At 40.1% G+C, this 20,511-nt stretch overlaps 2 protein-coding genes across 3 annotated transcripts; both read left to right on the top strand.

Annotated features, from left to right (window-relative positions):
* The first annotated feature begins 2,221 nt into the window (after positions 1-2,221).
* Positions 2,222-10,416, top strand: LOC146687999 (volume-regulated anion channel subunit LRRC8D-like). Its single transcript, XM_085439492.1, has 2 exons — positions 2,222-2,621; positions 7,015-10,416. The coding sequence occupies exon 2, from the start codon at positions 7,017-7,019 to the stop codon at positions 9,504-9,506; it is 2,490 nt and encodes an 829-aa protein (XP_085295618.1). The 5' UTR covers positions 2,222-2,621; positions 7,015-7,016; the 3' UTR covers positions 9,507-10,416.
* A 2,902-nt stretch (positions 10,417-13,318) lies between these two features.
* LOC146687998 (uncharacterized) lies at positions 13,319-20,510 on the top strand. Of its 2 annotated transcripts, none has more exons than XM_085439494.1 (11): positions 13,319-13,377; positions 14,059-14,144; positions 14,864-14,951; positions 15,156-15,615; positions 15,713-15,776; positions 15,905-15,971; positions 17,176-17,323; positions 17,453-17,513; positions 17,606-17,736; positions 17,827-17,916; positions 20,123-20,510. In XM_085439494.1, the coding sequence occupies exons 2-11, from the start codon at positions 14,084-14,086 to the stop codon at positions 20,141-20,143; spliced, it is 1,191 nt and encodes a 396-aa protein (XP_085295620.1). In that variant the 5' UTR covers positions 13,319-13,377; positions 14,059-14,083; the 3' UTR covers positions 20,144-20,510. The 2 variants fall into 2 exon arrangements, with proteins under 2 accessions (XP_085295620.1, XP_085295619.1); XM_085439493.1 differs by lacking the exon at positions 13,319-13,377 and adding an exon at positions 13,401-13,741.
* Position 20,511: the final 1 nt, after the last annotated feature.

Raw genomic sequence — 20,511 nt, 5'->3', positions numbered from 1 at the left:
ATAGTCAATGGTGCAATAGACCTCAATACTTGAAATGTGCAATTCACTTGTATTTTTATTTTTATTCCTATTTATTCTATTTATCCCCTTCGTATATTTTATTTATATATGTCTCTGTATTTATATATGTGTGTGTGTGTGTATATATATATATAATATTCTGTAACTGTAACTTCTGTCGGTGCTGTGCTTTTGGAAACCGAATTTCCCAGAGGAACCCACCCGAGGGATTAATAAAGTTTTATCTTATCTTATCTTATCTTATCTCCTGTGTGTTTTGAAGATTCAGCTAAAGAAATTAGAACAGATTGTAGGATTCTTGTGATGTGCTGCTAGTAACAAAGTGCCGAGAAATTGAACTTAAAATTGACACTTTGCTAAGCTGTCTGTTGTGTGTGGACACAACTCATTTCATCTCTTGAGTCATTCAGGGTCATTCTGTATGCTTTAATGATTCATAACTAAAAAAAAAACAAGAAACGTCTGGCTCAATATTCAGTGTCTCAAGATAAAATACTGTTTCACCAAATTACTGGAATCACTGATCTTCGGTTATATTCAAATCTTTTACAATGGACCAAAAGTGCCCCCAAGCCTTTCAAATATTTTTTGTTTGTCTTTCAGTATAATCTTTGTCTTTCTAGTGAAATGTTTGCCTGACTCATGCTTTTTAATATCACTGATAGCGAAAACCCTTGAATGGGCCAGCTGTTTCTGTGCAGATTCCACTTGGAGAAATTGTTACAAATCACAGCATAATGACATAAAAATGGTAATGTGCTCAGTCTGCTTCTTTGTCTCAAACACATGCAGATGCACACAGAGTAACAACTACCTCAGGGCCTCAGAGGTTGTTATCCATCATTTTCCCGCTGCATCACCACATTATCATTCTTTATGACTGTCATATTACTACATTTTCTTCTCTAAGTATACCCAACAAATCTTTATTGATTGCATTCATCCACCAATCCCAAGCCCTCCCCCAGCACATAGCCAGCATTAGATTAGTTAGTCTAACTAACCAAAGGCTGAATTTCCCTCTCCACTTTGTGCGTGTGTGTGTTTGTGTGTGGGTGAGAGCTGTGTGTTTACAGTGCATGTGGGGGAAATTAACTGCCATAGAAACAGGTCTGTTTGTTTGTCTTTGTTGGTGCTTTGTGGCTTGAAAAGAAGCTGAATGTATGTTTATTTTTCCTACTTCTACACAGGGACCTCACCTGTATACATGCGCAGTTATTTCATATTTATTATTAATGCAAAGGCTGATGCAAGAGTGTGATGTTGTGCAGCGCATTCTTTAGAAGGAGATCCATGCTGAATAATTTATGCCACTTGTAAGCCTCACCACAGTCACCTAAACGAAAAGAGGTTTGACATGAGGGCAGTGGCCAAATTTAAACCTTATGAATGGTTATAAAGGTGGTCATGGAGTGACTGGGAGTTGTGTAACAGCACTTTGTGAGATCAGAAGGTTAAGTGAGTCCACTTTCTTTTTTCATTCACTTCTCTTTGTGCAAACACAGCCATCACAAGATGGTGTTACTTACTCTGAGTAAACATTTGGCCCCACAGTAGAAATAATAAATTTGATATACTCCACTGTATGGATTCTACCTGCTTTCTACAGAGACAAAAATATGCATCACTGTAATTCTTCTACACGTGTTTAAGTCAGGAACCACTTCCTCTTTTGCGCTTCTTCTTCTTCTTTTTTTTCTTTTACACACATCATGTACTCTGAGTCGTCTTTCTTTCATGTCTTTCTTCTCCTGCCCCCCCCCCTCTCAGAGTACAGAAGTAGCGTGAGCACAGCTGCCAGCAGCCTTCGACCGGTTGAAACCTGTATGCATTGCTACTGAAAAGACACTTCCTCCACCCATCACCAGCCAGATCCAGAAAGAGCTGGAAATCAGGAATGAATCTGATACATAGTCACAGTAACACAGTGTACCCCTGCCTTGTGTGTGTGTGTTTAAATTATCTTTTTACTGTAACTTAAGTGAAAGTGTACACTATTTGTAGAAAATACCACTTTTATGTTTCTCCTACCGAGTTGACGTTTAATTAAGACCAGCTATAAAAACATTCCACGCGACCCCTGTCGTGGTACTACTTGCACGGCCGTAACGCGGACTCGTACGGGCAGTGCTGCGGCCGGCCGTTGACCGTCTGTGACTTTTCCGGTTTTCCCCACCGCCACAGTGAACGCAGCACCAGGAGACGAACTGGTGGGTGGAGCATTCGGGAAGTTGCCGTGAACGCTATCCTCCAATCAGAAGCGCCCATCGCACGCGCAACAGCGGTTCGCGCAGCTCCATGTTGGATCAGTCGTTTTTTCTTAGAAATGTAGTGACCCGGAGGTGAGGCTGCGCTTACTGTCTAGTAACAAACGGACGGCCCCGGGCAGTCAGGCGGGTTCAGGTATGAGGGCTACCCGCCGACAGACCGCAGGGCTGCAAACGAATGTTTTCTGGAGGTTTGCGTGAGCGAGCAGCGTCATCCCTTTGCTTTGAAACGAGGCCGAGAAATTAGGTTAAAGACGCACCTGGAGAGGGGAGCGAAAAGTGGCATGCGGGGTGAAGAAGAAGTAATTGGATTGAGATAACACCTCGCTGGCAGTAAGTATATTTTCTTCTCGTTATCTTTTCAACACATTACTAAAGGGATAAAAATAAATCGCTTTAATAACCCGCAACCTGTTGTTTATTGACTAACGGAGATAAGAGGCTGATGAATGTTTAACGCGGGGACACGTGCTGCTTCTCTTTTCTCACGCGTCTGGGTGAATCACCTGATCCCGCACAGCGGGCAAAAAAAGAAAGAAATGGAAAGAACCATCGCGTGCGCCAAAAAAAATCAGCAGTTTCGTCAGACTGTAGCAGAGATGACTGGTGTCCCATGTGGGTGCGCAGGTCTCCACGAGTTAAATACATCGTGGTGCCTGGAGCTGGTGTTGTAACTTCAGGTATGACCTAAAGTTCAGTCTGGCCATCTTTAAACTTCTGCTCAGTCCTCAATGAACTTGACTTGGAGCAAAGCGGCTGCTGTCACGTGGTGAAAGTCGTAATTCACCCTGAACCGAGTAGCGTTATTCCTCTACGAGTTTAATCAGGAAACTATCGCCAACGCTAGCCCGTCCTTGATGCCAGGGCCGCCTATAATAACCGAGGGCCCCACCCTTTCCTGGGGGCCCCACATTCTCTCACGCAACGCCTCCCCCCTCTCTAATCTGTTTGGATCTGTTACTTCGCCCATGTGTGAATGTGTGTGTGCATGGGTGGATGACTGGTTGTGTAAAGGGCTTTGGGATCCTTAGGGACTAGTAAAGCGCTATACAAATACAGGCCATTTATCATATGCAAAAGACTGGGGGAGGGCTGATAATGCAAGCTCCTTCTAGCTTTGCCACAGTTTGATAAAGATTACTCGCTCCGCTTTGCAAGGATATAGAATAGAATAGCCCTTTATTGCCACTGTACATGTACAATGAAATTATGGGTGCTCCATGCCAACTGTACAGGACTAAAACATAAATAGTAAAACAGCAGGAACAAATGACACACAGAAGAAATGTATACAATCAAGAGGAATGTATACAAAACAAAAGAGACATATAATAGAAATAAATATAACTATATATTATCTATAGGCTATCACAGTTGCCACTAACAACAATTAATGGTGATTCCTGATGACTTCACAGTGGTGTACTAAGAAGCAACATTTCGCATCATATGCTGAGTTTAAAGTCAGAGATTTCTGAATACCTGTTCAATCAATAAAAGTAATTTCACGAATTCCACGTGTACTTTTTTAGGCTGATGTAAGTAACCTGTAATGGTCCAGTTAAAGTTTGAAAGCTCTAAAGTGCATCCGGCATGTTGGAATTAAACATCAGCCCTAAGGGTGTACTCAGTTAAAATAATAAGCTTCAATTAAAAGTTTTATTTTACGGCTCTGTGACACAAAGCTCAAGATTTTTCTGCAGTGTAAATCTCTTTGTTTGCAACAGCTTTGCATTTTACTGCTGTTTTTATACTATTTGCAGATTTTTAATCACCATTTTTGCTCATTACACGTTAATGTCTCTGATTGGAGTAGGTTGCACTCACAGGGATCATTTTGTGCGGAAGAAGAGTCATATGATAAAAAAATGCCCACTTTTTGTGAGTGTGCAAAGAGCCTGAAGCAGAAAGCCCGGCTCACAGAAAAAACGGAGATAACCATCATCATGATACCCTTTCTTTCTGACTGGGATTTGCATTTTAGATTTTGTCCAGCAAACTAACACAAAGAAAGCCTAGTTGTGTTGAACTTCTTTTATAGTACACTGCTGTTTTATTTACAGCCACAGATTTCCCAAACATATTTCTTAGGTAAAATATATGGTTAATAATGTGGCACTATGACACAACACCATTCTAATAATGACTAGACAGCCAAGCTATTAGTGTGACCGCATCTAATAGTGCTAAGTCATAGTGGTAGCTGTAACAAAATGCAACCTCTCATTCAGTATTTCTTTCTATGTTCATTCATTTCTATGTTAAATCCATGCAGTATGTTAAAACAATTGGATATCATAGTTAAAAAAAAATTAAACAGCATTTTCTTTATGGGCACACAGTAAAACGTAGAACCAGCAATCCGGTGTGATCAATGGATGCATTAGGCCACACCAAAACTACATGCACAATCCTTCGTGCAAACATTTGACTGTCAATTTTGTGTTCTTACTGTGGAAACTGAGGGAAAAACACGTTAACAGTAATGACGTCTGAGATGGTCATTCATGTATGTGACTGTACCAAATGCTGTATATGCTGAATAGAACTAAAAGCTGAGTGAGTAATGGTCAAGGGATTACCTCGTGGCCGATACACAGACAAGCTGTTAGCCTTAGTTAAAACATCCTGTAACATGTAAGGCTGTCACGCTAAGTGAATTTTTAAATTGCAAATGACTATTCGTACCTCTAAGGAAAGACTTGTATATATCTGAAGGATGTTGAAACATTCAAAGCAGATTAACTGCTGATTTGAATGCAGATCATATTATGATGTTTTAGTGTGTTTTCCAAACTATGTAAAAAGTGCAACATTCACTAAGTAAGAGAACAATTTTCAATGCATCACTAAAGGGAATGCACATCTGCCAAAGGTCTTAGTGAGTAAGAACACTGGTGGATTTGGGGCTTCATCAAAGGACTCTGTTCCAAAAACAGCATGTTGTAATATGTCTGGATTTAGCACAGTTTTGGCCTGGTGCTTAAACACTATGAAAAGGAAGTGAGAGTTCAATGTAGTTCACACCATGATAAAATGATAGGGCACTTTAATACTTGTAGTCACTGATTCATGGCTCATGTAGCGGGAGGATAAATGTGTTACTCCAGCAGACTTAGCTGAATGCATGAAATCAGTCTCCAGTTTGGTAACTTGCTATGGATTTAGATTTGTTTTATATGGAGGAGGCCATGATGGAAACAAATTAAATGCTGGGACTTTATCTCCCTTCCGGTCTTTTTTTTTTTTTTTTTTTATATATACCTGTTGTTTATTTTTCTCCTTATAGGGGCAAACATATGTTGCTCAAGCTTTTCTACAACTTTGTGCATTCCCTCAGGAATTTTCTGACATTTGAGAATCCTTATATTTATGCTAATATTATTATTTCTTATATTGAGACAGTGATTGTTATCATCTCACTGATAAATTCAAAAACTGGAGTGAAAAAGTAGCTGAGCATGTATAGGAGGAATCAACAGTATTGAACAGGCCAATCACAATAGTTACGGCGTAGGTTTTAGATTTCCTGTTGAAGCATAAATCCACATCAACTTTGTCCTCTAAACAAAATGTGTCAAGTTATTTTGGAAGGTTTTTTTTTTTTTGTTTTGTTTTGTTTTCTTACTTGGGCTGCTCATGACAAGAACTGAAAGAGGACTTAAAATATCTCCAAGATGTCCAGCTGGCCCTGTGCAGTTGTTATGTCCATGAGTTCCCAGCAAAATGTCAGATTTTACAAGCATGGGATATCATACCAACATACCGTTTGAAATACTAATATTAAAGTAGTTGGACAGAGTCATCTGTTCTTGCAAAAGGACACAGGGCATAAGTACCACAATATCCTGCACTCGTGTCATAATTTCCTGTTGCATGTTTAACCCTTTTTCTATTAGTATCTGATCGCCACGGTTCGCTAGTTTTCAGGGTTTTCTAGTTGGCCATAGTACCTGGTACCAAGTGCTAAAATAGTACCTACTTGGCCACCGGTTCTAAGCGATCCAAGTAGGTACTAAAATGTGACATCGTCAGACTGCATGTTAGCGACTGGCTGGTCAGTGGTGTCACTCAATGAGTCATGAGAGTTTCTTTCTCATGAAAATCAAAACTGCCACACGAAAAGCCACAAACTGAGCAGTAGCTATATCATCGCTTCGACGGTCATCTTTGTTGTAGCCTTCGTGTCACATGCTTATGTCAAGGGATGCACGGATGGGTTGCTGTAACAATGACCACGCACATTATGTGGTACTCGATTGTAATAGAAAACCAGTTGAGTTTTGGCGAGCTGATCTGAGTAGGTTTTAATGGAAAAGGTCCTTTTGTTGGACCACAGTGTTTACAAAGGCTATAGTTAAATGCATCTCATAGCACTGCTGCACCTCAGTGATCATATCAAAATGTGTCTTTGTGGTGGTATAAACTTTGTGTTGGTTTAAGCTAAAAGTCCCGAGACACGTCTGGTTTAAATAGGGTTACAGGTCTGTAGGTTTTATAAATATTCAAATATCATGTATTATGCGACAGGCATGGTGCACACCCCAAATACAATCAGCTTTCATTAACGATCATGATCATGATGAGGATGAACTAGAAAAGTAACTGACCAATTTATAAATAATCAGAATTAATCAGTTAATTGTTTTGTTCAAGTTTAGTGCCAAAAAAACCATAAAATAAATAGTATAAGTAAAATTAATTGAGTTTTGTCTCTTTGTTCCAGCGATGTTCACTCTCACTGAGATTGCATCCCTGAACGACATCCAGCCAACATACCGCATCTTAAAGCCATGGTGGGACGTCTTCATGGACTACCTGGGTCTGATCATGCTCATGCTGGCCGTATTTGCAATGACCATGCAGATCACCAAGGACCAAGTAGCTTGCCTTCCATGTATAGATAATGCAGAGGAAGCCTCAGGAACAAGCTCGTTGCCCCAGCAGAGACCTGAGGATGTAACCTCATCCACCAGAGCCCCTGTAGGAACAACCATCCCACCGGTCACTAAGGACCTAACGGATGAAGCGGTCAGTAAGATTACTGCATTACAAGCCCCTCCAACAGGGGTCAAAACAAACCTGGACTTTCAACAGTATGTCTTTATCAACCAAAAGTGTTACCATGATGCCTTGCCCTGGTATTCCAAATACTTTCCATACCTCACCCTCATCCACACCCTCATTCTCATGGTCAGTAGCAACTTCTGGTTCAAGTACCCCAAAACAAGTTCGAAGATTGAGCATTTTGTTTCTATTCTGGGACGGTGTTTTGAATCTCCTTGGACAACAAAGGCTTTGTCTGAAACTGCTTGCGAGGACTCGGAGGAAAACAAACAGAGGCTGACCGGCACCTCTTCTGCACCAAAGCAGGTGTCTATAGAGGGGAACGATGACAGCACAAATGTGAGCCCATCCACACCCATGCTTGGGGTGAAATTTTCTGCAGATAAGCCTATTGCGGAGGTCCCAAGTAGCATGACGATCTTGGATAAAAAAGATGGGGAGCAGGCCAAAGCTCTTTTTGAGAAGGTGAGAAAATTCAGAGCCCATGTGGAGGACAGCGATTTTATCTACAAGCTTTATGTAGCACAGACCATTGTCAAATCTGTGAAGTTTATTTTGATATTGTGCTACACTTCAACCTTTTTAGCCGAAATAAAATTCACACATGAATGTAAGCCTGATATAAAACATTTAACAGGATATACAAAGTTCTTTTGTACACACAACATGGCTTTCATGCTGAGCAAACTGCTCGTCACCTATGTGGCATTGATAATGATCTATGGGATGATATGCTTGTACTCTCTCTTCTGGGTGTTCCGGCGACCCCTGAAAGAGTATTCGTTTGAGAAGGTCAGGGAAGAGAGCAGCTTTAGTGACATTCCTGATGTCAAAAATGACTTTGCATTCCTTTTACACATGATTGACCAGTATGACCAACTTTACTCCAAGCGCTTTGGCGTTTTTCTGTCTGAGGTCAGTGAAAATAAGCTAAGGGAGATCAGCCTCAACCACGAGTGGACTTTTGAAAAATTAAAGCAGCTTGTCACGCGTAATGCACAGGACAAGCAGGAGCTGCACCTCTTCATGCTCTCTGGACTCCCGAATGCAGTGTTTGACCTCACAGATTTGGAAGTGCTCAGACTGGAGCTGATTCCTGACGTGAGGTTCACTGCAAAGGTCTCCCAGATGACCAGCTTGCAAGAGCTGCATCTTTGCAACTCTCCGGCCAAAGTTGAGCAGACGGGCTTTGCTTTCCTCCGTGACCATCTCCGCTGCCTTCATGTCAAGTTCACCGACGTTGCCGAGATCCCGGCTTGGGTTTATTTGCTTAGGAACTTGAGGGAGCTTAACCTAATTGGCAACCTGAGCTCAGAGAACAACAAAATGATTTGCCTGGAGTCCATGCGAGATTTGAGGCATTTAAAGACGCTATGCCTGAAGAGCAACCTCACAAAAATCCCCACAAACATAACAGAACTTTCTCCGCATCTGATTCGGTTAATGGTTCACAATGATGGTACAAAATTGCTGGTCCTAAACAGTTTGAAAAAGATGACAAATCTGATTGAAGTGGAGCTGCACAACTGTGAACTTGATAGGATTCCCCATGCCATTTTCAGCTTAACCAATTTACAAGAACTTGACCTGAAATCCAACAATATTCGAACCATAGAGGAGATCATCAGCTTCCAGCACCTCAAGAGGCTGACGTGCCTTAAACTGTGGCACAACAAAATAATCACCATTCCAGCCACCATCGGCCACATCAAGTCTCTGGAGGCTCTCTACCTCTCTCACAATAAACTGGAGACCCTCCCTGCTGCCCTGTTCACTCTGCCCAAACTGCGACACTTGGAGGTGGGCCACAACTCCATCTCGGTGCTTCCTCCAGATGTGGGTCTCCTCCACAACCTCCAGCACTTGGCCATCAACTCCAACAAGCTGGAGGGGCTGCCCAAGCCTCTGTTCAGATGCACCAAGCTTAAGGTGCTGTGTCTGGGGCACAATGCGCTCACGATGCTGCCAGAGGCTGTGGGTCAGCTAGTCCAGCTCACTCAGCTGGAGCTCAAAGGAAACTGTCTGGACAGAGTGCCTGCCCAGTTAGGAAATTGCCGCCTGCTGCGCAGAAACTGCCTAATCGTGGAGGACCATCTTTTTGACACACTGCCCGTGGACGCTAAAGAAAGTATCAGCCGAGAAACCTTTTAGCACAAAAGCCACCTAAAAAGACGGATGGCTTCAACCATTATTTTTGTATTGTATTATCCATGCATTTCTTGATTAGTATTTTTAGGCTGTCTTAGTTGCTTCTGTTTAAATACAGCATAAGAAAACAGAGCTTTTGTTATTGCGAAGTATGTATCTAATGCAACATTGTTATTATGCTTTTTTGATAGCTTTGAGATATTAAAAATCCAGCTTCTTTGTATATTATTCTATAGACCAAAACCATTTCAGTGGCACATTATATACATTTGTCATTATTGTTTTAGGTACTCAGGTATAAATGTAACCATTGGGAACAATCTTTTTGCCTTAACTGCTGCTATTTGTTTGTTTTGTTTTTTTACAGTGAGGGCTTTCACAAACAACAGGACAAAAATTAATAATTTATGATTTCTTGTCAGATTTCTTTCTTTTTGTGTTGAAACTATCAAGGTACTTTTTAACTTGTTGAAATCAAGTAACCAGTGTATTTTTTTTTTTTCTTCATACCTATGTAGCTGAAAGAATTTGAGTTGTAAACTCAGGTGGAGACCAGAAATGAACTTTTACCCCACTGTAGTAAAGATTGTATATGAAAGCCTCCAGTAATTCATTTGCACATTGAAACCCTAATGATGTAAAGATTGGTGAATGTCCTGCTGAGAGAACTAATAAAAGGGAAATCGGTTGACTAGCTTTTGAAACCATGTTTTGAAGTGTGATTTGAATCTGTTGTGTTGAGCTACTGGTCCCACATGTCACAATCATGTAAAGATGATGACATCTGCCTTCATTCTTGTCAATGTACTTCTGTGTAGGCCTGATATACGTGTTCTTCAGAGCTGCTGTACCACCTTGATGAGCCTCTGCTCAAAGTTCACATTTTTATTGTACAATAAAACAACAGTCCAGATTAACGTCTAATGATTATCGATCGCCTTCAGGTTCATGACACTTGCTGCTGTCCTGCAGTGAAATCTGTAAGTTTGGAGATTATTCTTTTAAATATGTAAGGTGGATTAACAACATTTTAAAACTGTATCATTGGAAAATGAACAGATTTTCTTTCAAAATTGACTTTTTTTCCCCCCACTTGTTTCCACTTTCATTGTTCTATTCTTGGACTTGAGTCACAGTTCAAAATGATCCTTACACTGGGCCTTGGTACAACCCCCTGACTTCAGCCTATAAAACCATCGTCAAACTTTGTTCTAACTGGTTTTAAATAGAAGCTTCAATCAGCAGTCAGTCTGGGAGTGTTTTCTTAGCCGACCATGAATTGTGTAGCAGAAATCAAGACTCGTCAGAACAGGAAATGTTTTTCCAATTTTCTTTTGTGTGTAAATTGTGTGTAGACTCTGTTTTCTGTTCTTAGGTAAAAGGAGTGGCACTTAGTGTTAAGTTCTGCTGGTGTAACCCATCTCTTTCACAGATGTGCCTTGAAGGTTGCTCTACTGCATACCTCGGTTGTAACGCTTGACTTCATGTCAGCTCATTCTCCTCCATCCTCTGGCACCAATAACCGTGCCACGATCAAAGTCCCCTATCTTCCCCATTCGGTTTGCTTAACCATGTCTACATGAATATACCACAGATGTACCTATTTAAAAACAGTATATACTTATAATTTTAAAAATAAATAGAATTTTAATACACTTCAAGTTTGTCACTGGCTTAAGTGTTATATTGACACTAAACATGCTTCTTATTGAATATGGTGTTGTTTGATCATCCCTGTTTTTTTTTTTTTTTAACCCCCTGGCATAAGTTTTTCACACTAACAAAGCTCCAAAAAAAACTTCCCAAAAAATACAAGCTAATGGCAAACTCAAGTGTTTGTGTTTAATCCAACAAACCAGTAGGGAGATAAACCTTTTAAGAACAGTCTATGATTTATTTGAAGTTAATTTGGATTTTCTTTCTGACCTGGCTCACACTTGTTTCTGTTTCTCGTTGGATTCGCAGCAAAAAAGATCATGGCTGCAAACCTCCTGATTCTAATGGAGCTGTCCTGTATGAAGTACATCAGTTTCCTCTCACAGTTATTTCAGGTTAATTAGTGATTCTAAAAAGGTACTCGTAGATGTGAGTGGTTGTCTGCCTCTCTGTGTTAGCCTTGTGAAGATGGACAGTCTGCCCACTGTTTACCCATCTCTCACCCTGTGACAGTCCCCACAGCCCTGAAAGCAGTTAAGAAAATGAGCACAGGGACAGCAGAAAATATACAGGAAGAACCAAAAATATTAAGGGTGGCTCGTTCTCAGTAAGTACTTCATTCCAGCATTTTATTATACCCTTGTTTGTTTCACTCTACATTTTTCCTCCTGGAAAAAACAGTTTTTTCCCCCTCCACCCTTTTCTGCTTCCTGTCTGCAGCAGAAACTCAAGAAAGATTTAAAACGTCCCTTAAGGGCTTGAGTACAAAGGCCCCAGAGTCACGGCTCTTTTGTTAATGTTGCCAAGAGACAACTGACAATGTTACATTGACCTCAGCAGTTCCCAAGTAATGGTATGATCCCAGTGTACTCTCCAGTGAAGTTAACTGAGTTCAAATAATGTGTTTTTAGTCATCCGATGTCTAAAAGTTAATGACTGATAAAGTAAATGTCTTGAGTTCCTCCATATCGTCATGCACGAGATATTTTCTGAAATGTGAATCCTATCAGACCGTTGAGAAGCAGGGGCTAGATTTGGTGCTGCACTGCAGACAAGTAACAATGTGTTTGATTCCTCCAAAGGAAGAACAATAACAGCACTGTTTCTAGGTAGGTCTTGACCAGATTTTTCTGAGAATTATGAGAACACACCTGTCCTTGAGCTATCCTCCTCTGGAACTAAACATGCCCGCATGTAGTGTCATGTTTCTGTCTGCCTGTGCTGACACACATTCATTCTTAAACAAATTCTTTCAGATTTCACACTGCTGTCTGTTTAATCCCCTGTTCTTATCTGTAAGTTTTTCTTAACTTATAAACACTCAAAGAATTCAACATTGTGCATTCATCTATATATAATTAGATGAGCAAGCAGTCTACAAGACCCTACTGAGGTCCTGCTTGTTTTAATAGACTTAAACACAGTTAATACTGGAACATTTTTAAACTAATCAAAAAAGGAGATTTTTTTTTAAAGCTGTGTTTGACAAATGACAAAAAATTAATATGCACAGAGAACGTGTTATCTTCAGTAGGCTATCTGTTCAGTATAAGATGTGCGACACTGAAACATCTGAATGTAGTTGTACTTCTTTATAGAGTTAAAAATAAATTGAATTCAAATTGATATCTTCTTTGGGGAGCATTTTGAATTTCTGGTGACTGTAAAGACAATTTCAGTACAGTAAAATCATTGTCTCGCTGGAAGCAGTTGTCAGAGAATGGGTACACTGTGTTCATAAAGGGACAGAGATGAATTAGCAACAATACCCAGGTGGATTGTAGCATTTAAATAGTCCTTAGTTGGTAATAAGGGGTCCAAAGTGTGCCAAGAAGATTTCCCCACATTTTCTTTTTACGTTTGTTAGCCGCTTGGCTGTGATAGTAAACAGTAGACACTGATGTAGCTTACTGAATCTTTTGGACTGTGTTCAGCACAATATTAATTAGTCATTGTCAGTTGCTGATTTGTCCTATTTGCATACTATGCATACTCTCGCTCTCTCTTCATATATATATTTGTGTGTGTGTGTGTGTATGTATGTGTGTTTATCTTGTTAAATTCAGTATGGTTCCAATAACATTTTTTACAGTAAAATATGTTAATGTACAATCCTTAATATAAGGAGGCGGGGTGGGGGTGGGGGGTGCCAGAGGGGGTGTTCGCCCAGGGCACCAAACAGACTAGGACCGCCACTGATGGCTACATTGACTTTCTGGTATGTGATTGACTGATTACACATTTTTGCCCATGAGCAGTTGATTAGAAATGCTTATTCGGGTATCAGGTGAATGTAAGTTATTATGAAAAGGTTTTTACCTCTCGAACCCACCTAAGGTCGGATCAGAATGAATGTGATCCATGAATCGATCCATTCTCTGCTGCACTTTGCTACCATCTGTCGGCTGCTCTAAGTATCATCTAAACAACCTTTTAATAGGCGAACCAGCTTTAGCTTTACCAACAAAGCATATCCTCTATTTTTTTTTAAAAATAATGAACCGTCACAATGTGGAAACGTTTCAGGCCCAGGCAAGAAGCAAAGGAGCTACTTCAGGATTTAATAAAATGCCGACTACACGGTATGTGGAGGCTGCACTCTTTAAACGGGGCTAAAATTGTTATTTGGGAAAGTTTCTGATTTACAACCTACATTAAGGTGCCTGTTAATTCAATTTCTGACTCAGTTTTTCTTTTGTCGAGTGGGTGTTAACGGTGCAAGCATTTAATTCTACCAGCTAACGGTGCATAAAGCTTTGTTGTCAACAAATTGTTGTGAGTCTAGCTGTGCAGCTAAAGCTAATAGCAGGAATGGCTAGCCGGTGATACATTCAGTGTTAAATGTTGCGTTTACGTGCGTTGACATTTTATGCTTATTTTTGTTTCATTCGATGAACAGAGTACCCCAAGACTTTATAGATGCTATGAAACGCATATCGGGAGGACAACCAGACATGGCTGCTAACACTCAAGCAGCACAGAAAGGTACAGGTAACCTCTATGCATGCAAGAACGAACACGCACACGCGTCCTCACAGAGGTGCTTTATTACTCTTTAGCTCAACGCTTCCTTTGTCTTTGCGTCGCAGATAACCACTCTGCAAATACAACTGCTGTTTTTGTTTACCTTTTGCCTGATTTGATTAATTTCTGAGTCTAATACGTGTCTTTGAATTATAATGAAAAAGATTTCAGGAACTAGGGCAGTGCAGACGTCACCTCGTGTCTTTTTTTTAAAATAAGTTACACACAGCAGAATCACAAGTTCATTAGTAATCAATTACACCTAGAAAACCCGAAATGTAATGTCCCCATATGAGAACGCAGAGGCTCTGAAAGTTACCGCTCACTGGACATTTTATCAGGTACACCTTAAAAGCACTTTTGCCTTCAGAGCTGCGTCAATCCTTCATTGCACAGTTTCAATTAGGAGTTGGAAACATTTCTCCAAGATTTTTCTCCGCATTGACAATGTAGTGTCAAATAGTTGCTTCGTACTTGTCGGCTGCACATCTATGATGTGAATCTCCCGTTCTGCCACATTGCAAGGCTGCTCTGCTGGATAGAGATCTGGTGACTCCGGAGGCTATTTGAGTACAATGAACTCATTGACTTCATCAGTAATCAGACTAACTAGATTACATATCTGTAGGCGTGTATTCTCTGAACATACGTTGCCTTCATTTTTCATTTTTATACTGCAGCTTCATCCTCAGTTGACAAATGGAAGTCTTCATTCAAACCAATCGGTGATGAAGATGAAGACTCTCAGGACAAAAGCAGCACAGAAAAGTGAGTTGTGTCTCCTGTAGCCTCGGTCAAGGCTGGCCCACATTTGAGGCTTCATATTTTCATGTAGTGAATTAAATTGTAGAAATAGTGTCTGTCTGCCCAATGAAAGCCAAAACATTTTGTTTAATGTGTGAACGTTCAGTCATTGTTCCAAAAAAAAAAGAAGAAGAAAAAATTAATTAATCCTTCTTACCCTCATCTTAGGACTGGGCTTTATGACCCTTACAACCCTTTGTCGTCAGACTCTGAACCTGAGATGCCACCGGACCAAGACCACAAACTCTCCCCACCCACTGAGGATAACAGTGTGGAGCGTCAGTGTTTAACTTCAGCGAGAGACTGTCCCGAAGGCCGACACTGGGGCTCAACCTACTCCAAACCAGGAAGCGGACCCCTAGACAGAGGAGAATTTGGCACTGGAACCAGACCTATAGAAATCCCAGGTCTCAGTGCAGGAATTAGAAAGCATGAACAACAGATTTATAGCCCAGAAGCTGAATCACTTAATTGTTCAAGCTTTGGCTCCTTGAGTGAAGTATTGGGCCAGAGAGGTGGCACCCCTGACAGGCGTATTCACAGCTCCTCCACCCAACAGTTTCCTGTGCCTTATGGACAGAGAACCAATGGGGAGGAGACGATAACAGTACCAGGATATAAGATGGAGGTATATATTTTGAGAATAAAGAATCATTTTTATGCAGTTTGGCTACTGTGGTTCAACTGAATCCAGTGTGATAACCGATCCTTTCTGTCCTCTTTAGACTATTAGATTATCCCCACCGAGGTCACAGGACTATCAGCATCAGGTGGGCTATATGAAAAAAGGTAATGGTAGCTGGGTTACCTTGTTTGTCTCACTATTTCAAATTAACAGCAAGAAATGGCTGAAAGGACTAGATGCTTTAATCACGTCACATTGTCTGAGTAATTCTCTGTATTATATTGTTCTACAGGACGGGACCAAGACCTACCTTCTACAAAGGTGACAAGGAACATGCGCCAAACTGTGACTTTGGAAAAGTAAGCACTGTTCCTTCTGATGTCAAGTTGACAAAGTGAAATCACATGTCCTCTCACCATGTACTCTAATACAGTTTAGTTAAGATGTTGCAGGTCAGTCTGTAACTTTGCCAGTGTTAATAATCTGTCAGACGCACTGAGTCCAGCTGAGTTTGCAGAATTAGTTTTTGCTGCAGCTGAAGCTTGTAATGCTGGAAGTATTCATAGTGATGTCAGCATTTTGGCCGCTTCCATGTTGGTTTTATAGAACCAGAAGTAACCATATTTGTACAAGTGCACAGAAGCAAATTCAGTTAGTAAGCTGACGAAACGTTTCTCCCACTGAACACGCTAATTATACTTTGTACCTCATCCAGCTGAAGGACCAATAAGCTCAAGTCACGTCATCGCGAGGGATCCATCCCTTCACAAACAAAAGCTTCTCTACTTCCTGAGTGTTCAGAATTTATTCAATTTTTCATATAAAGCTCATCAAATAGGTCCTCGCCCGAAATGTGCTCAAGGTCTAACCACATTCGGCGTTGACCTTTTAATTCGCATTATCTTGTGTAATACAGCCAACTAATAATAGACCTTTCTCTCTTTTTCTGTACTTTACACACATCACAATAACCTGTGACTTGTGAGTCACGGGTTTTTGCAGTAAGCTCGATGAGCTGCGTCATTGAAATTCTGGTTTCGGTACCACGCTGTAAACATGTTCATTTTCTTGCTAAAGCTGGAACTACAGTTTGGCACTTCCACCTTGGCTTCCTCTTTCACCCCTGAAAGTTACCACAAGACGTTAATACGTTAAACCTGATTGACTAAACTCTACAGCTCTACTGACTAAAGCCCTGCTAAGTCCTGATGAATATGAGCTGTAACGTAAAAACAAATTAACTTTCCTTATTACACAGACCTGTTCCTATTTTGTTATGTACATTTCCATCACAGCAGTTTTGTCGCTCTTTTGTATATGTTAGGAGGCAAGAGACTCTGAGTTACCTCAGGCAGTGCATGTGTTGTAAAGACATATTTAAAATAAGCAATATGTAGCAGATCAGTTGAAGAGTGGGACTGAAGCACTACGCTGATATGGTTGTTTCAGATGCTGCTTTATATCATAATATTTTCCAGGTTTGACCTTTTACCTCCTACTGGGGCAGTCTGGATTAGTTAATGCCCAAATATTTTTAAATTGCCCAAATCATTTTTCTTCTAGAACGCCCATCACTTGTGACCTTTGTGAGGTTGAGCTTGCCAATGGGCAGGAGCTGCAGGATCATTTGGACAGCAAATGTCACTGGGACACCCTGGAGCACATTCAGCAGAATAATAAATACGATGACGTAATGATAGCGTTCCTTCAGGTACGATCACTGACAGAAATGGTAAAACGAATTTCCCAGTCATGTATTCTGGCTTCTGTATCATAAGTTTGCACTCTGCATGTACTATAGATCCATAGATAGATGTCCAACAGATCTTTTCTTTTTTAGGAAGTGATGCTGTATAAGAGCCATTATTGTAGCCAAGCGGTAGAGGACAACGCTCTTCAAAGTAAATACATGTTTTGAAATGAAAAGTCATGATGTTCATGACAGACTAAAAAAGAAATACTTTCATCCTACTCACCCCTATCGTGTTGTCAGCTCTACAGGAAAATAACCACATGACAAAGGTGGAAATGTTTCATTGTGCTGCTTGCAAAGTTTACATATCCACATCTGTTGCTGAAGTGCAGGCTCACATCACCTCTGAGGAACACCTCTCTCGCACAAAGGTAATGCTGCTGTCCTACAAGTGCAACAACACAGATGTGTTTTCATTAAATATCCTTTTTGTTTACTGTGATTGTTTGACTTTCCCGAAGGAGTTTGAAGTGCATAGGAGACATGCTTGCCTCAGCAAAGCAGAAGCCATGATGAAGGAGCTCAAACCACAGTTTGAACACTTCCTGAAGGTATTTTGCAAGAGATTTCCAAACTATCTAGAGTGTACACAGTGTGCTGGCAGAGCTGCTTAACATTAATCTACCAAGCCAAAAAAAGCAGCTGGGGCCTTAGACTTTTTTAATATTTAAACAGTCGTTTTTACAAAGTGGTTATTTTGACCTAATATTTTCTTAAGTTGTCCAATTGTGGACTAAGTGTACTCAAAATTCAATCTTCTACATGATGCTTCTAAAACGAGTACCTGAAGCTATCCAGTGTTTGGACAATAATAGGATTTTGGTAATTTTGCCTCTGTTTAAGATGGCAGTGGAGTTTGAGTGAAACTATGAAGATCTGCGGTTTCAAAGGTTTTAACGAAAGTATTGTGTCCGCTTTTTAGAAATTGCAGACATTTTCAAGAGGCTCAAAAGTAACTCGACAATTGATTGACTAGGAGTTTCATGGCCAGTTTTGAGGCCTGTTTACTCCATGACAAATTAACCAGGTAAAAGATCTGGAGTTGGTTTCAATTGTTGCCTTTTGTAGGCTGGAATTCTAAATATGAGGTCCAAAGAGTTATCAGTGTTAGAGACGGAGGGCATCTCTTAGGGTGCCAAACAGAAATAAACCTTTCAGAGAGATAACATAACAAAAGGAAAAAAGAGAGAGTGGCTAAATCAACAGTCTCTTTCCTTGGTTTAAAAAAAAAAAAACCCTCTCATGTAGTCAAAGCTAGTCAGGCAATGAAGTGAAGAAAGTCTGATATCAAAATTCATCTTGTAAATACAGAGGATTTGCAACAAGGTGCACACCACCGGTTACGGTTAAGAACAGACAGGTTAGAATAAACTTTGCCAGAAGGAGTCTGCACAGTACTGTAGAAGGTTAAATTTGCGGTTTTGTTAATACTTATTTGTAGCTTCCACACCAAAATTTGATACATAAAAACCCCCCGACTTGAATACAGAAGTAATTTGAAAAACATTAGCTTGCTTCTTTGTCTTTTATTTAGTACAACTGGAAATAAATCTTTTGACAGATTAAACCAACATGAACTTAAAGAACAATAATGGGAAGAGAAATATACGGGCAAGGAGAGAAACAGCTCATCCAAATCAAATGTGGTTGTTGTAGTGTTAAGATATGGGGATGTATGGCTGCCTGTAGTTTTTATTGATGAAATACCTACTGATAGAAGTATCAGGATGAACTGTGAAGTGCACACGGCTATACTCTCTGCTCTAATTTAGACAAATGCTGCCAAACTGCTTAGACAGCATTAGACAAAAGCAACCCAAGAGTATTAGTCACCTGATCTCAAAACAACAAAGCATGTTTTACAGGTAAAACTGACAACAAACAGGTAAAGACCCACAATTAAGCAGGATCTGAAGGCAGCTGCTGTAAAGGCCTTGTACAGGATCTCAAGGGAGGAAACAAAGTATTTGAGGACGTCCATGGGTTTCTAGACTTCAGGCAGTCATTGAGTACAAAGGATTTTTATCCATGTATTAAAAACAATCCTTATATTTAGAGTTTGTCCAGTTACCTTTGAGGCTCTGTAGATGGAAGTCTGTGTATGAAACTGGTTCTATTTCCTAAACACTTGAGGCATAATTTTTGTTAAACCTAAGCTGAAAGTCTTCACTTTATATTTGGGCCTGGTATTATCACTTTCCTTATGTTTCTATACATTTATCCAGGATCTCTGGGCTACTTGGATCTTAATCAGTTATACAGATGTCATCTACTGCATGATGTATTTTGATATTTTTAAGTAATATGAGACTATTGGGTAGATGCGAATGATTTTTTTTTTTTTACTTACCAAATTTAATGAGTTCAAACTTAATACTAAAATGAATTGGCTATTTTTTAAATAAAGATAAAAATCAGTTCTTAATGGGGGACAGTTCATATGCAGAAGATATTCATGATTCATATGAGTTCAAATAAGTAAAATATGTCTTATTAGTGTGTAGGTAAGTGCATCAAAGCCAAATTGAAACGCAACATTGTACATAAAAGCATAACTTTATCTTTATGTATCAAGTGAAACGTAACTGAAGCCATAAATCTTATTAATGCATTTGTTTTCACTCTCCGTACACTAGCTCGATTAGTAGAAGCAAATGATAGCCTGCAGAGCTAGGAGTAATTACTAGTAATTAAAGTGTGTGCACTCAGCATGTCTGGAGCTCTACAGATGTAACTAAACTAATTCTTTTCTTTCAGGGTGGCAGCCCATTCGAATGACAGAACTTACGTGATGTTGTCATGAGACTGTTTACACTGAGATGCTGCGGATGAAGAGCAGTCGACTTTACTCTTCATTACCACACAAAACTGCTGTCCCAGTACTCGTGTCTAATGCTGACAGACATGCTGTTGTGGGCCTGTGAACACAATGCAGCTTTTCTTTGTTTATATACGGATTCCCATTTCTCATCTGCCTTGCGTTGCACTGACTACAGCTGCTCCCAGACGATCTCCATCTGGGTGCTTGTAGAAGGTTAAACTTGCAGTTTTGTTAACACTAATTCTTTGTACCGTCCACATCAAAATATGCTACGTTAAAAAACAAAAACAAAACATGAATGCATAAATAATTTGAAAAATGTCAG

The sequence above is a fragment of the Copadichromis virginalis genome, linkage group LG18, assembly GCF_057382275.1.
Source record: "Copadichromis virginalis isolate Kocher_CV1m ecotype Utaka linkage group LG18, C_Virginalis_male_GT1.1, whole genome shotgun sequence".
Classification (NCBI taxonomy): Eukaryota; Metazoa; Chordata; class Actinopteri; order Cichliformes; family Cichlidae; genus Copadichromis; species Copadichromis virginalis.
The sequence above is the reverse complement of the archived record's forward strand: the minus strand, read 5'-3'. Positions and strand labels throughout refer to the sequence as shown.

Bases quoted from the DNA above. Each gene is read 5' to 3' on its own strand.
- LOC146687999 (XM_085439492.1), top strand. From the start codon at position 7,017: ATGTTCACTCTCACTGAGATTGCATCCCTGAACGACATCCAGCCAACA.
- LOC146687998 (XM_085439493.1), top strand. From the start codon at position 13,521: ATGAATCGATCCATTCTCTGCTGCACTTTGCTACCATCTGTCGGCTGC. The intron at 15,972-17,175 runs GTAAGCACTGTT...TTTTTCTTCTAG, and splicing joins CAAACTGTGACTTTGGAAAA to AACGCCCATCACTTGTGACC. The intron at 17,917-20,122 runs GTATTTTGCAAG...CTTTTCTTTCAG, and splicing joins AGTTTGAACACTTCCTGAAG to GGTGGCAGCCCATTCGAATG.